This window comes from Eleutherodactylus coqui, chromosome 3 (assembly GCF_035609145.1).
Source record: "Eleutherodactylus coqui strain aEleCoq1 chromosome 3, aEleCoq1.hap1, whole genome shotgun sequence".
In the NCBI taxonomy this organism is placed as follows: Eukaryota; Metazoa; Chordata; class Amphibia; order Anura; family Eleutherodactylidae; genus Eleutherodactylus; species Eleutherodactylus coqui.
In genome coordinates, this window is record NC_089839.1 from 97,992,550 (window position 1) to 98,013,971 (window position 21,422).

Below are 21,422 nucleotides of genomic sequence, written 5' to 3' on the forward strand. Positions count from 1 at the left end.
TGGTATTTGTATAAAGTAATCTCCATTTGCCTTGAAGGGAATCTGTCACCATCTTTTGCAGCCCTCACTAAAGGCCCATTTACACATACAGATAATCTTTCTAAAGACTGAAAGATCAGCAATCGTTTTGCATAAAGTAATAATAGGCACTAATTGCTATTAGTACTTTATCAGCTTCATTTGGATGCAAATCAGCTTCTGGGAGCTGTTACGGAACTCAGCAGGAGGTCTGAGCTCTGTAATTAGCTCCATTGTTCAGCCACTGGCTGCTAAGAGAAAATAATGTAATCTCTAGTCCTCCATGGAGAATTCAGCACCATGGACAGCAGATGGTATACATTTAGACACAACAATTATCTCTCAAAAGATGACTTGTATCTCTCAAAAGATAATCGTTGCGTCTAAATGGGCCTTAAGAGAACCATAAGATAGTGCCGGCCACACTGATTACAGTGATATGTGTCTCTGTCACTACCATGTACTTCCCTCAGGAAGGGGTAAAAAAAGATGGTGACAGATCGTCTTTAAGAATATCCACAATCATTTCTCATTTCACCATGTTAAAAAAGCACCTAATATTATATCTTAAAACATCTTAAAAAGGTCCCCTGGCTACTAATATTACTTATAAGTACATCTAAAACACATTTCATTTAATCTAAGGAAAGCGGGCAGACCCTATTATAGTCAATGGAGTTCAGCTGGCGCTGTTCAGTTTGGTCCCGAGACGGAACCGTTCGGCCACGAGAATTCTCTTTTCCTGCTAAACAAATGGAGCAGGAAAGGAGAGTCCCTGCCACCGATGTGAAACCAGCTTTAGGGTTTTCTCACACGAGCGTGTGGGTATAGCGTATTCCCTGCATGGATTTTGCATGCAGAATATACTGTACCTTTCTCCTGTAGGCGGCCATGTTGCCACATTGGCAAAAAAAATTGCAGCATGTTGTATCTTCACACATATTACACATGTATACATGCCAAAATAGTATATGGTGATTTGTTGGGGGCACGCAGTGAGATACGCTCAGCCTTACTGTGCATGATTTTCAGAGTTTTTTTAATTTAGTTTTTAAAAAGTTACTTTTAATTATTATTTATTGTTTTTTATTTAAATGTTTCTTCAGGGACTTTTATTACAAAAATATCAAAATATCAGCAAAAAATTAATATACTCATCATAATTAATTTTTGGTCCCATGCTGCCAGTCACTGTGGTACCTAATGATATCTAGGCCACAGTGAAGATGAGCCCATCGAGGCATCGCATCACTTGGCTGCACATTTCAGTGGCTGTCTCAAGACATTACATCCTTATGGAAATAATCTGACCGCAACAAATGTCTCTGCTGCCTAAAGCCACCAGATGATGAATCCTTGTGACAAAACATGACTATGGTCTATGTAATCTAGCAGAGTGTCGGGAAGTGGTGAAGAATTTTGACACTAAGTATAATTCAGACATTCTTTGCAAATTGAGGTTTTGTTGTCCCAGACACGGTATTACATAACTTTTTTTTTTTCATGAAAGAAACACAGCAGTGACCTTCTCTAGCCAGTAATTGGCTGCAGTGGTCATATATCCTGGGCAGCAGCAACCAGGCAGAGCAGAGTCGCTGTGAAGCAATTTTAAAGGGAATGTGACATCAGAAAATGACCTATTATATAAATCGCATTTTTGTGTTAAACATATTTTTTAGGAATTTTTTTTGGTAATTCATAAGGCTACAGGTGAAATTTCAGCGCCTCTAGACTACAAGGGTCTCAATCATAGGAATCTCCTTATCGACTACATTCAGTCTATCAGTACTTTACTTAAATGAAATGCACCCCATCGCTAGATGCCAACTTACTTGTATACATGCATGGCCCCTTCCTAGTACGGGGGAGTGTCAGTAGCCCCTAGCAATATCGCATTATGCCCAGTTATCCCATGTGCCATGTTGTTAATACAAAGGAATCTGTGACCATTGTCAATTTAAGAGAAAAACACTAGTAAACCAAGCAACAGTGTAGCAAACTATTTGCAACAAACTATGTACACACTATGTGCAATAAAGAGTCTGAGAGTTGGACACTAAGGACAAAAAAAAGGAGAATTGATGCATTTGAAATGTGGTGCTGGTGGAAACTATTAGGAATACCATGGACAGCCGGGGTAACAAACAGAGAAGTGTTGGATTGTATAAATCCAGGGACATCACCAGAGACTGAAGTCACTAGACTGCGACTGACTTACTTCGGCCACGTCACACGTACAAACTCGCTAGAGAAGTCAATAATGTTGGAGATGACCACTGAAACCAGAAGAAAGGGCCAAAAAAACCATGCTGGCTCGGCACTATCACAATGGATACAATATGTGCATCAAGCAGGTAAAGCTAGACAGGACAGCATGGAGAATGTTCACCTCTACAGTCACCGAGAGTCGGACTAATCGGATAGATTGATGTACCATAAATAATATATACAGTACACACTGCCTCACGGAGAAAATGCCACACCATGAAAAATGTTTGAAATGAGATGAAACCTAAGACACAGGGTGCTACTACACAAGCGCTAGTGGCTGCGCTCGCACTTGCGTTTACCCAACAACTGCCGGGCTGACCCAACAATTAGTGCCACTTCATGAATGCGAATGGCATCCTTACTGTTGCAGATCTTTCTGGCTTTAGCCTCCTGTTATCAGGCTTCTTCTTTTTTGCTGCCAGGATTGAGTAGGATACTATACAGTATGAAAAAAGCCAAGCCGAATGTATCTTATTAATGTTAGATAGGTCAGAAACAGGAACTTTGTTGTATACGTATATAATCTATAGGCTATTTCTACGTATTTGCATTAAACATAGCACACAGGGCTTATGCCTATTTTATGAGTTAGAATGATGAAAATGATGTGCATTTTTCCCTTTACACTTAAAAGTTAATTAGTGTTGGAAGGAAACTATAATTACTTGGTGCTAGTGAGCAGCGTTTGCTGAAGCTGTCATCATGCCCTCCCCTCTAAAAGCCTGTGCAGGTCATTTTTCTAATACATATCTAACATAGCTAAGATTCCTATCAAATAATAACACTGCCTATAACAAGGTCACATCAAATTCATTGAGCAGTTTTGAGAAAGAGGGAAAAAGCAGTGACCTTCATATACAGAGATAAGGTTAATACCAAGAAAGTCAACGGTAATGTTTGTATAAATGCAAGTCAATTAACAGCACATTAGCCGTATATCTAGAGCATTCTACTTTACATCTAACAAGGTGATATTACCGGTTTTCTACTGTAGACGTTCTGATACCAAATACTAAAAAAAACTTACTTTTATTTCTGGTTCAATTTAAGTCGCAATATTCTCCTATTACCATGACAGTGTTCATCTGTGTTATAAGGTCAGAATAGCGATGCTTTTTGCTTGTTAACTAGAGGATCCACCATTTTTAAAGACATCTAAACATAGTGTAGATAATAATAATCCTCTTTATTTATATAGCGCCATCATATTCCGCAGCGCTTGAGAGAAAATAGTGGTTATGTGATCCGCTCGGACAAATTAAGAGAGCTGGAGAGTCAGCAGTAGATAGGCAACGCGTTTCAGCGCTGTACCGGCATCTTCATCTGGCTTTTATTAAGCCAAATAGAACACTTGTAAAAAGTTACATGGTCGGACCAGGACAGTGACTAGCAAACCATAAGACCGGGTCATGTGATACTGTGATGCTACCCAATCTCCTTCCATGCTTTTTAAGTGTCCCTGTGTTCTGTATAATTTAATAAAGGCCATAAAAAGGTGCCAGCATAGCGCTGAAACACATTGCTAGTCCACCTTTGACTCTCCAGGTCTCCTTCTTTATCTGAGCGCACCGATATCCAATATTTTCTTTCATCGTCACTGCCTATATAAGAGGTTGTCTAGGTATTGGGAAGGTTGCTGCTGTTGGACCTTGCTACTGCCATTGTTATATGGTCCCAGGTACCATTTTTCCACTCCATCATTCTTCCTAATTATTGCAGTTGTACACTATGGGGAACCTTTTTTTTTTCCATTCATCCTACACAGAGAAGATGCCCAAAACATTCAATTCCTCCCTAAATATTCTGCCATACTGCAATCAAAACTGAACCACCTATCAGTTGTTATTTTGTAATGTGCCCTTGGAGTTCTTCGATTTTCCCTATGCTTCTTACGAAGCTAACATTAGATGTCTCTCGCTGTAAGGCAGCTGGCTACAGCAGGAGCTCTCCCCCACTGCCTTGCCTGCAACAGACGACTAGAATGCCTACTAGTCACAACCCATGCCCTCAGCTGTCTATGAACTGAAAATGAAAGGTATCAGTTGGAAAATAACATTTGTTTGCTCCTCAATAAGAAAAAATAACACCTACAAATATTTCTATAAGATGGGCAAGTTTTTGTTCTATTTGCAGCTAAAATTAAAACCTTGGTTTAGTTTTCCCTTGAATTCAAAGCCAAGCTTGAAGTTATGTAATGGATGGATGGGATGGGCCCGCAATAGCAAGTGCCATTCTTTATTAGTGTCTTTTCTCTGGATAATTCAGGGAAATCTACGGGGGCGTATTGAAAACGATTAATTGTAGCAAGACAACCTCTTTAATAGGCTTTAGCACTGATTTATTGAAAATCCAAAGGAGTTTTATGGTCTAAAAACTGTGGGCCCACAAGAGATACATTCTGATGAAACAGCATTAAAATTGAAAAATTTAGGTTTTTGAAAGAAATGTAATGTTTTTCAAAATGTAATACAAATTATACTATATTTACTGACTGGCCTTTCTGTACATCAATCTTTCAGTAGTCAGCATCTAAGTGTATTGACCTAAAGTCTTTTACAATATAAGATCTATTCTCACTTGTTCCAGCTCTGGCCTGAAGACCAAATCTCTTTGTGTCACATACGCAGAGGACTGACTTCTTAAATCGATTTTATAAAGGTTTCATCTCATGTTTTATTTTGTGACCTTTAAAATGGACTTTCCATGTATAAGTACTTTGAAATATACCATAGACAAAAACATGCTTTTAAGTTACATGCACACACTGCACTCTTACCTGTTCCTAGATTGTAACTTTGGACTCAAAGGCTTGCAGCAATCTTCACTGGAAGAACTTTTAGATTCAAAGAAACCACTTACTTCTCTTCACAAGAATATAAATCTTAAACAACTATGACTACTCTTTTGTCCTAGACCATCGATTGCCAACATAAGTGAGAAGTGGGCAGCTATCAAAGCCCTTTATCATTATAATTGCATGAGTAAACATAGGAAACCAGAAAATATTGCTCGTCGTAGCTTACATTCAGTGTTGAGACGCAAACGGAATGCCAACTTAATAGTTTTATTTTAAGAGCCTCCAATTATAAAACCACTAGAAAGTAAAACTGATGACAGATGTCAAAGATGTCCTATGGGATCTAAACCCACCACATGTTTCCTGTCTACTGTCCACCAACAGCCTTCGCAGCTGGCATTCTCGAACTCACAATTAAGCTACATTCACACTTGTTTTTTTGTTCAATATTTTGCATCCATATTTGTAACTCAAAACCAATAAACAGAGAAAGCATAATAAGGATCATGGAAAGACTGACACCTCAGCGTGTTTTGGACCAACTGGTTTTGGATTACGAAAACAATGTAAAAGTGGCCTTTAGAGAGAAAAAGTTCAGTTGCATCACAAGAGTTTTTAGGAACTGAGAAGATTTCTCAAAAATCTGAGGAATATGCAATATTGCCCTAGTAAGATAAATTACATGTACTATTGATTTCTGCAAAATATACAGATTACAATGGTCATCCATTTATTATATGAGTTTTCCAAGGTTTGAATATTCACCTGCATATACAGAGATGAGAAGATGTGTTCTGGATTAGTTGAGGTGCAAACTTTTAAGAAGTTTGCTTTGGTGGGTTCATTGAACTTTTGTAAAAAAAAAAAAAACTGTCTCGATCAGAATTAGTTTGAACTGAGCAGGAAGTTCACCAAAACTTCTAAAACTAGTGTATACCACTGTCTAGGAGCTATAAAAGCCTTGCATACCGCTCTGAGAGTATTATACAAGGTTTTTATGGCTCTTAGAGAGTGTTATACAGTAGTGTTCAGGACTAGTGCTGAATTTACTGAGCCAGTAGAACCGTTCCTTTCAGCAAAGTTCATCTCGAAATAGGGTTTTACTGGTTCAGTTCGCTCAACAATATTTAAGATTCATCTGGATTATAATGGCATAGGCATTACTTTACTATTCAGTAGTGTTGGTAAGAATTGTGTTTCTATATGGTCCTATTCATTCTGTTATGTCATACATATGGATGTGGACATAACAGGCAGCATATAGCTTTGTCTTGGTTGGATGCTATCTATTTTGCAGTTCCTAGATAGATATATTTTCTGTGTTTTCACCTTCAATTCCGTCTACTTTACTTTAGTCATCATGACAGCCCCTTCGTCTTTTTGAATATATTCAGCATAAATAAACAATAAATGCATTTAAAATGACATTACGTAGTCTCACCTGTCTCTTTAGCCACATACTACACATTCACACATCAGTAACCAACATAACAAAGCAGAAACAATGTGAAGAAAAACTTACTTAATGTAGTAGGGCACTTTGTTAAGTGAAATGGATCGTTGCCATGGAAGCTGTACTGAAGCTGAGAGTAAGGAAAAATAGAAGAACTTAACAGTTGAAAAAAAGACAAAGTAGCATACAAAGTAACCTAAATTGGTAATTATGTATCTTTTACTCGTTATAGTGAGGTTTATATGATCAAGAAAAAATGCGAACGACAATAAAACATTTGAAAAGAATCAATTTACAGCAAGTCAAATTTAAAATTATGCATTCGTACCAAAATAGAAAAAAGCATTTAACATTTCCGCTCCTCATTACTAGTTTAGCGTTTGTGAGAGAGGCAATAATATATTCTATCCCCCATCTTGTCTGGTAACATGCTCTTCTTCTCTAATTCTTTGTCTTTCTTTAGCACATATTCAGATATTATGATAGGAAATAATCACAGGAATGCAGGGATCGTTTACCAAGGTCATTTACTGAGGTCTCATGAGAAACAGCTTCAGTCGGCCTGAGAGAAGTCCTGCCTACAAAAAGACGTCACTGCACTTGTTGAGTTTTTAATAATAAATGAATTATTATAAATTCTACCTATTTACAACTGAGGCATCTTATAGCCCCAGTGGTTCCCAAAGTTTTTCAGCCATGGAGCCCTTTTTGAAGCACAAGTTTCTCGTGGAGCCCAAAGGTGTGGGTTTTGTGCAGATTTTTTTCACAGTGTGTGGATGAGATTTTCAAAATCTCATCCACTTTGCTGCTACAGCTACTGTAAATTCCACAGCAAATCCATCCCGTGTAGTCACAGTGACCCCCTATATTGGTGGCCCCAGTAGTAATAGTGACCCATATTGTTACCTCAGTAGTGATAGTGACTCCTATTTCGGGCTTCAGTAGTAATAGTGTCCCCTATTGCAGGCCCAGTAGTATTAGGGTCCCCCATTGTCGCTCCAGTAGTAATAGCATCCCCTATAGTGGCCCCAGTAGTAATAGTTCCCCCCCATAGTGGCCCCGGTAGTAATAGTCACCCCCACAGTGGCCCTAGTAGTAATTGTGCCCCCCACAGTGGCCCCAGTAGTAATAGTGACCCCCACAGTGGCCCCAGTAGTAATAGTGACCGCACAGTGGCCTCAGTAGTAATAGTGACTCCAACAGTGGCCCCTGTAATAATAATAACCCCACAGTAGCCCCAGTAATAATATTAACCCCTCAGTAATATTAACTCTCCAGTAATAATATTAACTCTGTCAGTAATATTAACCACACAATAGCCACAGTAATATTAACCCCCTCAGTAATATTAACCCCCACAATGACTCCAGTAATAATAGCCCCCCAACCCATATACTTACCTTCTCCTAGTAGTCAACGCCGCTCCTCCGCTGCTCGACGCTCTGTTACGGCACTCTGCCCTCCGAGTGCCAGGTGGGGTGCCCTGAACTTCCCGCACCCCACTGTCCCTGCCTACTTGCCTCGTCCCTGGCTAACCCCAGGCGGACAACTGGGCGGCGGTCCCTGCTCTGGCTAGGGACCTGGCGACTACCTAGATGGAACTTAACTAACGGGGGACAGAGTGCCGACAGAAGAGGCAGGTGGAACAGACCAACAGAACTTACAAGGCAGAGTAAGGCTGGAGATGGAGCTCACAGGCAAACTGGAAGGACACTGACTAGCAACTAGAGCAGACTGAGACAGACCTGACTAGAGGCTAACAGAACCAACAAGAACAAGACTGAGCAATAAGTAACTAGAAGGAGCTGACAGACAACTAGGGACTGGCTGAGGGTAACTGCAGACAGACTGGCTAGATGCAAGCAGAACCAATAACTGGCCGTGAGCTCAAATCACTGCCAGTCTTTTAACCACAACGCTCCGCCCAGGGGCGGAGAGTGGGAGGAGGCAACTCCACCCACTGCTGTATAAGAAGGACGGAGGAGTGCGGGCGGCACCCTACGGGCAGACACGCCCACGCTGCCACCCACCGGCTGCCCCAAGCCGCTGGGAGAACCCCGACACAGAGCTCCAGGCCGCCGGAGCTGACGCCGGAGCAACGCGCACCGACCGTGGGACCCTGTGCCGCCCTGCATGGTAACACGCTCATCCCGGGTGCACACTGACATCAGTGTGTGAGCCCGAAACGCTTCCTCTCTTGTCCTCTCCTACAGAACTGAGGTGGGAGGATTAAGGGGAGTAGTATCCCGGGTACACACTGATGCCAGAGTGTGCATCGGGATCAGCGTCGCAGCGAGATTACCGGTGGGGAAATGCAGCACCCCGACGGTAATCACTACAGTGGTGAGCACCCGTCGGCTGCTCACAATGGAGGCCCTCGGTCGGAGCCCATGACTGTCGCTCGTGGAGCCCTTGCGGCTCCAAGAAGCACCGTTTGTGAACCGCTGTTCTAGCATCTTTTCAAATGTCTTTGTATAAATGCTTCTGCTGATTAACTAATAAATTAGACAACTTTCTATCATATTCAATGCTGTGTGTGGTTTGTAAGCTTCCTCAAGCTCGAGCATTAACTCTTTGAATTTGACCACCTGAAAACATACCAACTAGCGATTATTGCTCTAACACGCTGAAATGTATTTCTATGAAATTGTGTTTTTGACAATCTGCTTCAGGATCCCGATTAGGCTTGATGCACAGGGTGGATTTACAGAGAAGTGATAGGGCATCTGTACATTAGTAGCCTCTGGGACAACAAGGTACCTCTGTACGTACCCAATTCAATACAGATGCCTACTGATTTTTTTCTGTTGGAATCTGACAGAAGAAAAAGTACCATATTTCATAGGGTGCTGTATTGTGGGGTAGGTCTACACGGGACAGAAATACCACAGATATTACTGCAGATTTTAACAAATCTCATCCAATAGTAGAGAAATTTTCCACTTGAAAATTAACCTGCAATTTTTCAAAATCCGTATCATGTCGATTTCTGTTGCAGAGTTGCACAGTTTTCAATATAGCATGCACGCAGCTGAAAAGATGTGTGTTTGGGAAAATTCACTCAGAAAAACGCCACCCTATAAAAAGTCCTATTGACACTCACGTTAAAAAAACGCAGTGATATTGCAATTGCCAGTGTGCAAGAGCCCTTAGGCTTCTATCACACCAACGAATTCGCATGTGTATTTGCAGACACATATAATGTACAGAAAAAGTTATAAAAATTGTGGAATAAAATGCAAAAAAAAAAACCTAATTCTATCATCTGTGGGGAAGTCTTGTTTTAAAGACATGATATCTTTACTCTATGGGTCAGTACGATTACTACGATACCAAATTTATATTGTGTTTTCTTTGCCGTACTACTTCTACGAAAACATATTTTCTATCGCCATCTTCTGGCAGCCATAATTTTAATTTTATTTTTCTGTCAATATAGCTGTATGGGAGCTATTTTTTTGTGGGAAATCCTGTAGTTTCTATTGGCACCATTTTAAAGTACATACGGCTTTTTGATAACTTATTACATTTTTTTCTTGGAGAAAAATTTCGGCATTGTATATTTTTTTCCAGACATTTAATGTGCGGGATAGATAATGCATGACTTTTATAGATCAGCCTTTTATGAATGCAGCGATACCAAATGTCTTATTTGTTTAAAGCTTTTATTATAAACATGGAAAAAACTTTTTTTAAATAATTTTTAATTACTTTTTTTTAAATAATTAATAAAACTTTTTTAAACAAAATTTTACAGTATTTTTTAATCCCCATGGGGGAATTTGGGATGGTTTGATTGCTCATACAGTATAATGTAACATAGTATTGCATTTTGACGGGCAGTCTACCAAGCCAGACCAAAGGCATGGTTTGATGGGCAATCAGCCATGGCAGCACTGGGGGCCTTCAGAAGGCACCAGGCTGTCATGGTAACCTAATGGCACACCATGATCTCAGAACCAACAGCAGAATCATCAGGGTTTACAGCTGCGACTAGCGTTAATAGCGGCTGTAGCCGGCGGGTGTCAGCCAGGAGAAACAGCCAACACCCGTATTGTATGGAATGATCCTACTCCATATAATGAATGACTCAAAATGCACATGACTTAAGTTTATATTCTGAGTTGCTAAGGGGTTAATGACATTTTTTTTCTGCATAATAAACTCCTGTATAACTCTTAAAGGGGTTGTCTGGTTATTAAAACCTATTTTTAAATAGCCTCAGGCAAATGGAGTGCTAATTGCAAAGGGGTCTCCCAAACACGACCCTCCTCTATTTGCCAGAGTGAAGAGTAACCAGCAAAAGTGCCTGTTGGGGTACTTTTACACTGGTCAACTATTGACTGAAAAATTGCTCAAATGACACATTTTAAGCATTTATACTCAGAACTCTTACAGGGTACTGAACGAGAAATTGCTTAGTAGTCACTGGTTGCTTGTTCATTATCAATAGGCAGTCCTTCATCTTTGAACAACTGCCTGTTCACAGTAAAAGTAGACATGGGGCTGGAAGAGATCTTCAGTATGCTCCGCCTACATTTACTGAACGACTACCGCCCCTGTGTGAAAGCATAAGAGTGATAGTCATTGGGAAGTGAGTGACAGTAGTCAGTCATCCCATGTAAAAGTACCCTCAGTCTGGTGGACCTGTCTTATCCATATCTTACATGGGCAGCTCGGTTTTCCCTGTGGTGGAAATGCAGGAAACCTGAACACTTGCTGCTGGATATTTCAGCAAATTACAGCTTATCATTTTGGGTTCCAGCAAGGTGATAAGCTATGATGAAGTTATTGCTTAAGGAACTATCTAACAAAAAAGAATTGTTGAAATGGACAACCCCTTTAAGATATATGCATCTTCATTTTTATGAGATTTAAAGACATGATGTCAGATTCCTGTGATCCCAGTTTAAAGCATAACTAGTTTGTCAGGAACTGGAGGAGACATGGAACAATGGTATTTTGAGGTAACGAGACACATGATGACTATGACTAGAATATATCAGTACATATGATAATACTGTGTTCCTCAGCTCAATGTTATCAATTTTACGTAGGGACAAATTTATATATTTAACTTACTAGACAAGAAGTGTTGAGAAGTAGGGCCGAAATCCCGATGTGCTTCTTGAAGTTGCTTGAGACGTTCTTCAACTGCAGCCTAGAAAGTCACCAAATACTCATATGAGTAAAACATTATCATATCCAAATTCATATTCAAGTCAATAACATTTCATTGTCGAACAGTAGATGGTAGAATGGGCCAACCAATGCAAGTGTGCTAAAGTAAGAGCAAAAGAGGGCCACATTACTAGACTATTTATATATATATATATATATATATATATATATATATATATATATATATATACATACACACACATACATTTGAGAAGGCACAGACATGGTGTGATTAATGCACTTAAATAATATCAGAACGTGATGAGCAGAGGAGTAAATATTTAATTATTCCACTGATAAGAAATGTAAAAGTTTTATGGTCTATAAATTTCTGTTAGGGGGTCACCAGGCCTGTGTATTACATCTGCTCCAGATTTCTCACATAGACCACTCTGCCATGAAACCATTTGAAATGTTTAGTCCTGTGTTAAGAGAGTCAAAGATGATTATAAACTTGTACTCCCAAATTTTTCTATGACGTTGAGATTTGAAGTTGCCTATTAATATAGTAACCTTTATATGTTCTATGTTGTGTCCATAGCTAGAAAAATGTTCAGCCGCACGTAATTCGGTCTTCCTTTCTTTAATTGTGTGGCGGTGAGACCTCATCCTCGCTTTCCCCAACATAAAAGCCCCCCAACAGGGCATTTACTGCACAGGATCAGGTACACAACATTGGATGTAGAGTTTCCTTGCAGTTTTCCTTACTAACTCTAGCTGCGGACTGTAGGTCACCACCAGAGGTACACGATCATTTTCTTCCTTTGTATTGGAGTAGTTGATTTCTGGGTATCCTGGTGGCTCTGGTGATTTGGTCATCAATTAACGTGGGATGGTAGCCCTGATTTAATGGTGAAAGGAAAGTTTCATGGGTGGAGGTATAAAGTTCGTTGATGAATAGTGGTACAATTGTACGTGGGAGGCGTTACTGGCCAGACGTGTACCTGTACAAGGCAGGTCAAGAGGTACACAGTGGGAGTGAGAGAAAACCAGCTGGTTTTACTCCTCATATAATAAAATCTTTATATTTTACCATCATCACCATTTTTTGGAGTTCTTTGCGCCTTGAGCCATTTTTTCTCTCACTCCCACCGATTTAAAAATGTCCTTTTAAGATGGTAAAATGTTCATCCCTATCCGTTGGCCTAGAGCAGATCTGGTTGTGTTTAATAGACAGGTAACTATCCGGATGCTTGTTCTTGAGTCTGAACAACAGAATGTATATGACTATCTAGTTTATAAAGCATGTCACATTAGGTGGAGTTGATGGATTGTCTTGCAGTCGTAGTTTCCTCAAGGAATCCCAAATTCACTTAATCCCCCTCCCCCACCTCTACATTATTTAAAAATGGCTGAGACTTTACAACTGAAATCTCTGTCCTCTGCCCAGTCAGCATCTCCTTGGGGACACACTGTCCATCCTACGAAAACTAAATTTGTTTTAATCAACATTTTGCACGGGTGGCAATAAGGAGGATTTTTCTTCTGCCAAGTTTTGCAGCTCTCAATAACGGCAGCATGATTTATGGAGTTACAACACTGCTTACAAATTGCATCCAATATATGTATCACAGAAGTGTCAGGGAGCAACAGATAAATACGTAAAAATTACAAATAGAGGGTATCAAAGAAAAATAAAACCATGTCCCGGCGGGATAATTTGCTTCTAGCTGTGGAAAGAATGCTGACAGGAACAATTTAGCCCACACAAGGTCAGGATCTGCACTAATGAATAAGTACAGTATAGTGTGAAACAACATACAGTAATAGAAAACTAATTATTAAGCTCTTCACAAGTAAAACATAAAGGAAAACACTCGCTGTTCATAAATGTTACGTTATAGTACGAATGTGTCCAATTTTGTTACGGACTCCAATTTTCAAGGTTCAAAGTCAATACATTTTTACATGATTGAGTTAAAAAGTATATACATTCAATGCATACTTTTTTTCTACATGAGAGCAATAGGAACGGATGGCACCTAATGGAGGTACTTGACACAGTTGTCCAGCAAAGAATCCTATATTATAAGGGTTTTCCAATATAAAAATCTTTGGTGGCAGTTGGGGGACTAAATGTATATTAAAAATAATAACACGTGTACTAACCTCTGGGCTGCCACACTGCTCCACCATCGGTGGTCTATTTACTTGGTCTGCAGCCAACAAGAGCCCCACAACGGGACATCATCAGTGATGTCCCGTAAACTTGCCTGAGCTTCTATATTGCATGCCCAAGTGATAGGTTTATGGGACGTCACGGGGCTAGAAGACAACCCCTTTAAACATATGTTTTCTTTAGCATGGAGGCTTGTAGAGATGAATGGTTGCTGAATAGAATCTGTTGGAGGCGCCACTGGATGTCTACTTTTTTTTCCCTTTTGTGCCACACGCATTGGGATATGTCAACTTAAAGTTAGCTAAAGGGGTTGTCCGGGCCGTGACACACACACATATACCCTTCTGTATGGTCATTATAAAGCACTTTGTAATATGGTGTGTGCTTTGTAAATGAGCCATACAGAAGATATATACATACTTGAACAGGTGCCCCCCCCCCCCAGTTGGTCCCTATTACTGCAGGGGCAACTATTGGGGGTCACTATTTCTCCTGTGGCAGCTATTGGGGGTCACTATTTCTCCTGGGGCAACTAGTGGGGGTTACTATTAGTGCTCGGGCAAATATTGGGGGTCACTATTTCTGCTGAGGCAACTATTGAGGGTCACTATTACTACTGGGACAACTATTGTGGGTCTGTATTACTACTAGGGCAACTATTTGAGTTCACTATTGGGGTCACTATTAGTGTTGGGCAACTACTGGGAGTCACTATTACTGCTATGGCAACTATTGGGGTTCACTATTACCATGGGGGCAACTATTGGGGGGGGTCATTATTTGTGCTGGGGCAACTAGTGGGGGTCACTATTACTGCGGGGGCAACTATTTGTGGTCACTATTTCTGCGGGGGCAACTATTGGAGTCACTATTACTGCTGGGGGAACTATTAGGGGTCACTATTATTACTGGGGCAACTATTAGGGGTCACTATTACTACTGGGACAACTATTGTGGTTCTGTATTACTACTGGGGCAACTATTTGGGTTCACTATTACCACTGGGGAACCTATTGGGGTCACTATTAGTGCTGTGGCAACTATTAGGGGTCACTATTTGTGCTGGGGCAATTATTGGGGGTCACTATTTGTGCTGGGGCAACTATTGGGGGTCACTATTTGTGCTGGGACAACTATTAGGGGTCACTATTTCTGTTGGGGCAACTATTGGGGGGTAACTATTACTACTGTGGCAACTATTGTGGTTCTGTATTACTACTGGGGCAACTATTTGGGTTCACCTTTACCACTGAGGCAAATATTCGGGGTCACTATTGGTGCTGGGGCAACTATTACGGGTCACTATTACTGCTAGGGCAACTATTATGGGTCACTATTTCTGCTGGTGCAACTATTGGGGGGCACTATTACTGCTGGGGCAACTATTGGGGATCACTATTTCTGCGGAGGCATCTATTGGGGTCACTATTAGTGTGGGGCAACTATTGGGGGTCCCTATTTCTGCTGGGGGCAACTATTGGGGGTCACTATGACTACTGGGACAACTATTGTGGGTCTGTAAAACTACTGGGGCAACTATTGAGGGGTCATTATTACTACTGGGGCAACTATTGAGGGTATGTATTAATACTGGGGCAACTATTGGGGGTCTGTATTAATACTGGGGCAACTATTGGGGGTCTATATTAATACTGGGGCAACTATTGGGGGTCTTTATTACAACTGAGACAACTATCATGTGTGATACTGTCTGCTGAGCTGATGTATCTAAGCCGATCACGTGATACGTTAGCTGAGCAGATGTATCACACATGATCGGCTTAGATACATCTGCTCAGCAGACGTATCATACATGATTGGCTTAGATACATATGATATTCTTGTCATCAAAAACATAAAAGCTATGAAGCAGCAGAAGAAAACATCAGAGTGAACACAGCCGTACCTTTATTGATAGAAATAAGAGCAGCCAGTTTTTGTATTTTGCTGTTATGGCGCCACAGCTTTATAGCTAGTATAAAATAAGAGGGGAATTTAAAAGTATAAAGTTTTTGTTCTCTGTGTTATAGTAACATCAAACACTGCACAATGTGCACTTATCTGACATCACATATCTGTGCAAGAATTAAAGGATTCATTCATGGAGTAAATATTATTCATTTGTAAGAAGGGAGCTCAAGTTCGAGTTTGTGCTGTAATTAACTCTGGGGGTTGTTCATATTTTCGATCATATTGCTCTGTTATGGTACCGACTATGTAAAGGGTTCACATGATGTTTCCAAGCTATAAGGGTGACCTCTATTGGCCGTAAGACATTATTGCATTTCTCTATGGAACGTTATGTACTACTTCCCATTGGCTGCAGAGATCAGGTGGGATGTCAAGAAGACTGGGGATGATGGAGAAGTGGTGCACAGGGTTGGTAAGCTCTGGCAGCAGCTGTGGGAGCCAGGTACTGGGTCACAGAGGGACAAGCTGGAGAGCGATTCCAGTTGTGCTGAGCCTTGAGAGACTGCAAGAGGAGTGAAGAGTCGGCTGAGGGAGCCGTGCAAGACATGTCCTGGAAATTTTGTGCCTGCTAGAGAGGGACAGTGGCACTAGAAAGAAGGGAGCGTCTAACTAATAAGCATGGGCCCATAACAAGTCAGAACCCACATCTAAGAGAGAACAAAGCAGCAGAGGCTACGATACCAAACACACTGGAGATACAGAAGTGAGGTGGGCCCTCAGAAAAAAAAGACATGCGCCATCAGATAGTGACTTAAGTGCAGGTCTGCCAGGTAAAATATGCAAGCTCGCGCCAACACCAGGGAAATACAAACTCATCCAGTAATTGTGGAGACGTTATTGGACAACATTTGCGTTACTTTCAGACCATGTATGAGTGAACACCACTGTTGGGTTGAAACGTTCGGTGGTACTACCACGTGTTTTATAACTGAGATGTATTGCTGATCTTTGTGATTTGTAGAAAATAATGTTCTAGTATTCTGCGCACAGTAGAGTTGTGCATATCCTTAGTTATAGAATGTTTCTGTAATAACTTACCTATTAAGGCTAAATGCACATGGGGGGAAATTCCGCAGCAGGATTCCGCGTGGAATTTTGGCCGTTGAACTCTGCCATAGGATTGCATTGATTTAAGCAAACCAATGCAGACAACTGCTATTTTGATCGCGGAAAACTCATGCGATAAAAAAAATTGCGGCAAGTCCTATTTCCGTGCAGCCACGTCATCGCTAACGCACCGGCTCTGCACCGCGCATGTGCGGCTGAGCGAAGATGCCGGACAGGTAAGTTGCGGGTCACTGCAGAAGCACAGGGTCGCATCCAGCTGCAAGAATCTCGCATTTGGAATCCGACTCGGTCGCCTGCATTGGGCCTAACGGAACCTTCCATTGCCAACTTATTCTCCACGTTTATTTGTTATAACATATATGTGTGTGTGTGTGAAAAATATCTCTTGTAAGCTTGGTGTCCACATTGTACTCTGGTTCCTGTGTCGCCGCGCCTGCCTCTTCCATGACCCATTGAACAAAATACCTTGAAGGGGTATTTGGTTGCTATCAAACAAATGCTAATCAAATGTTATAAAGTTTGCAATGGATTTCTGCTTTGGATTTATGTCTCTAGCTCTATAAAGCATTGACTTCTCCGGGCACTTCAGAAGTGTTTCCTCACAGGTTGCCTTGGATACGACCAGTAGGCATTCCAGCGCTACAGTTGGGCTTGCTTAATAGGAACGACCAGGGATGGCTCTTTTCTCTTCAGGTCTCAGGACCGGACTGCTGACCAATAGCAGGACAGCAATTAGTGGGGACACGCACAGAAAAGAAGGACATATAAGCAGGCATACAGCGGCCATCTTGGAAAATAGTAATGTGGGGAAACATCAGAAGTGGGCGATAGGATAAGAAGATAATGGCTTTGTGATTTATACATTGTTGTGCATAAACATCACACAGACACCTTTCATATCTTGAATTTTTGAGAATTCACTTCATAATTTGTCATTAAAGGGGTTGTCCCGCGCCGAAACGGGTTTTTTTTTTTTTCAACCCCCCCCCCCCCGTTCGGCGCGAGACAACCCCGATGCAGGGACGTACAGAAAGCTCACCGGAGCGCTTACCTTAATCCCCGCGCTCCGGTGACTTCTATACTTACCTGTGAAGATGGCCGCCGGGATCCTCTGCATCCGTGGACCGCAGCTCTTCTGTGCGGTCCACTGCCGATTCCAGCCTCCTGATTGGCTGGAATCGGCACGTGACGGGGCGGAGCTACACGGAGCCCCATAGAGAACAGGAGAAGACCTGGACTGCGCAAGCGCGGCTAATTTGGCCATCGGAGGGCGAAAATTAGTCGGCACCATGGAGACGAGGACGCCAGCAACGGAGCAGGTAAGTATAAAACTTTTTATAACTTCTGTATGGCTCATAATTAATGCACAATATATATTACAAAGTGCATTAATATGGCCATACAGAAGTGTATAGACCCACTTGCTGCCGCGGGACAACCCCTTTAATAGTGAAAGCCCTATGTATCCTGGAAGAAAAATATTGGTGTAAGCTACGAAGTAAAAAAAAAAATCAGCGTTCCAAATGGTGACGGAAAGGTAAAATATATTTAACATGTAACAGCAAGGCTCGGACTGGCCCACAGGGAAACAGGTCCCACCCTGGGTGGGCCCTGAGCCATGGTGGGCCTCCACTCTACCACCCCTACAGATGAACTGCACATATTGGGTAAATGGGAGTCTACCAATTTCTGCCTGCTGCATTCTCCATTTACTTCAGTACAGACAGGGCTGCATAAATACACAGCTAACATTCTACTGAATGCAGCGGCAAGATACTTGTGAATTGGGATCGGGTAGTATTTGCAAGCAGCTGTACAGGTGCCCCCAGAATGAATTTTAAGGGTGGGCCCTTGGCATCCAGCTCGAACACTGGTATCAGCAATTATAATGAAGCTGTGCAATACGAAACGTCAATGTAAACTCTACAGAAGCTGAGACTAACGATCTTATTTCTATTCTAGAAGATAGTTATACCTGCAGGAGCTTCCATCTGATGTTCAGATCATCCAGTTGGCGAGTATTTTTCGCAGATGGCTGTATATCTAAATCAGAGAGTTGACTAGCCACATCATTCACTGTCGTCACCTTCAAGCTGATGGGTGCAATTTCTTCTCCAAATGCCTGTCAAGAAATAAAGTACAAAATACTTCAGACTCTAGTCAGCACTATGAAGATGTGATCGGCATAGGGAACATTGAAAGGTGAGAGCAGATTTTATTGAAGGATGTTTTTTTTTGTGTATAAGAGTTTGGCATGGATCGATATGAATTACGAATTAACTGTTTCATACACATCAAATGTCATATATATCATACAAATTAGATTTTTTTGTTCATAATATCACTTTTGCAGATAGTTTCATTTATTTATATACCACAGAGGGAAACAAATTGCCTATAATAAGCAGAAATCTTTAATGCGCTGTTTCAGTAAGGCCTCCTGCACATGACAGAATCGGATCCGGCATGTGCCCGACTGGTGACCCTGCTCACCTGTCCAGATTCTTCTTTTTCTGTACCGCGAGAGTGCCGGCCACCGCGCCGGTGCGCATGTGCAATACAGATAAAGCTGCGCCGTCGCTAGCCGATGACTCGGGTCCCGCAACCCTTCTGCACTGCTCACTGCGGAAGGCCAGCAGGACGGACAGCTTCCATTGCCTTCAATGGAAGCCATCAGTATGGAAAACCGCACAGAATGGAGCATGCTGCAATTTTTCTGCCATGAGTGGAAATTTCAGCTCGTGTGCAGAAAGCAGCGGGTCTCTATAGGAAGCTATGGGCGGTATTTGCTGCCAAATACGGGGGCAGGTGCCAGCCCTGGATTCTGCAAATCAAATCCGCCCATGTGCAGGAACCCTAAGACTACTCTATTTTAATACAATAACGCATTGGAACGCATTCCCTGCATAGCCGGTCAGTGTCGATTCCTATGGTAACCATACGCTGAGCAGTTTGTCCTGCTGCTCTTTTGCATGGTGGCCTAATTGGTCAGCCATGCAGGGTGCATTTAGGGGTGGAGCATGTATGTCCTTCCTACTCTTAGGGTGACTACCCACTACAGTTTTTTTTCACTGCGAAATTCGTAGCGTTTTTTTTTTCTGCAGGGGTCTATGGGACTTGTAATGTCAAAATCGCAATCGCGCAAAATCGCAATTTACCGCAAAATCGCGATTTTAACATTACAAGTCCCATAGACCCCTGCAGAAAAGAAAAAAAATGCTGCGAATTTCGCAGTGAAAAAAAAAACTGTAGTGGGTAGTCACCCTTAGGGAGCTTTCACACAACTGTTTTCATGTTCAGTTTTTTGTGAGCCAAAACCAGGAGTGGAGAGAAAGTATAATGGAAAGATTTGCCCGTGTCCTGTATTTTGGACCCACTCCTGGTTTTGGCTCACAAAAACCGGAACATAAAAATTGTTATGTAAAAGCGCCATTAATCAATGTGTGTCTGTCACAGTTATGTTCTTCCAACTGTTAATTGCGTCTGCTTCTCCGTTGGTTCATCCATTTCATTGCAAGTTGTTAATTCTTTGTTACTATAGGTGGAAAGTCCTTAAAGGGATATTACACCATTGTTATGCTAGAAACTAGTTATATTTATCTCCCAAAAAACTGTTCATACTACTGTCCCCTTGAGCACCAAAATCTCTCTCTCTCTCCCCCCTGCCGGCCCCCGACCACGCTCAGACCAGTAAGCAGTTACTCGAGAAGAGCGATGCTCGCTCGAGTAACTGCTTTATCAGAGCGATGCTCGCTCATCTCTAGTTATAAGGAAACGTTTTCCTCTTAACTGTGAGAGAGGCACTGCGCAGGTCAGAAGATCATGATTAGGGAATGTTTTTAAGTGTTAGCCTGTGCTAGGTCTAAGATAGGGGCTTCCACACTATGAGCATATGTTGAATACCTCAAAATATCTGTTAGGAATTTAAAGGCATAGTTAATCAAAAATATTCCTTCCAAACACATCCCCAATACAAATCTTGGTTTAAGGCTGCTCCCATTCTTTAGGTTCTGCCAACAAATAAAGGTCAGCTGTTTGAAACTTGCTAACAGTCTTATTTGGACCATCTTAGAAAACTTTTTAGTGGAGAACTAGCACCTGTTACATCAGAGGCAGCTCTTACTCTTTCCCTGCTATGCTCTGATACTGTTCCAATTTGTCATCAATATCGACATCTTATGTATATTCTCGCAGCGGGACCCGACCCGCGCCCCTGCAGGGACCAGTGCGGCTCTCACATTCTCCCGCGGCTCCAGCTCTGTGATGTGTCGGCTGCCGCCTAGCCAGCGCATGCACAGAATGGAGCCGGGCATACTGGAGTGACATTTCTGTGTGGGCCTCTGCGAGACCTGCACAGAGATAGAGCATGCCGCGATTTGTTTTCCGCGTGTATTTTCACGTGGACAAATCGCGGCCGTCTGCATAGGCTTACGTTTTGTAATGCAATCCTATGCAGGCGGGCACGGGCGGAAATTCTGCGGGCCATATTGCACATCTGTGTAATGATTTGGGTCCACCTAATGTCCCAATGACAAGGCTGAACA

At 41.8% G+C, this 21,422-nt stretch overlaps 1 protein-coding gene across 8 annotated transcripts in view; it reads right to left on the reverse strand.

Annotated features, from left to right (window-relative positions):
* UTRN (utrophin) overlaps positions 1-21,422 on the reverse strand; it is a 701,048-nt gene that overhangs the window by 152,093 nt on the left and 527,533 nt on the right. For 5 of the 8 annotated variants that reach the window (XM_066595903.1, XM_066595901.1, XM_066595898.1 and 2 more), the window contains 4 exons: positions 18,854-19,000; positions 11,622-11,700; positions 6,609-6,669; positions 5,066-5,122 (listed from right to left, as the gene is read on the reverse strand). In XM_066595903.1, the coding sequence (XP_066452000.1) occupies positions 5,066-5,122; positions 6,609-6,669; positions 11,622-11,700; positions 18,854-19,000 (344 nt within the window). The remainder of the gene's footprint in view (positions 1-5,065; positions 5,123-6,608; positions 6,670-11,621; positions 11,701-18,853; positions 19,001-21,422) is intronic. The other 3 variants (XM_066595904.1, XM_066595902.1, XM_066595906.1) reach the window with 1 other exon arrangement.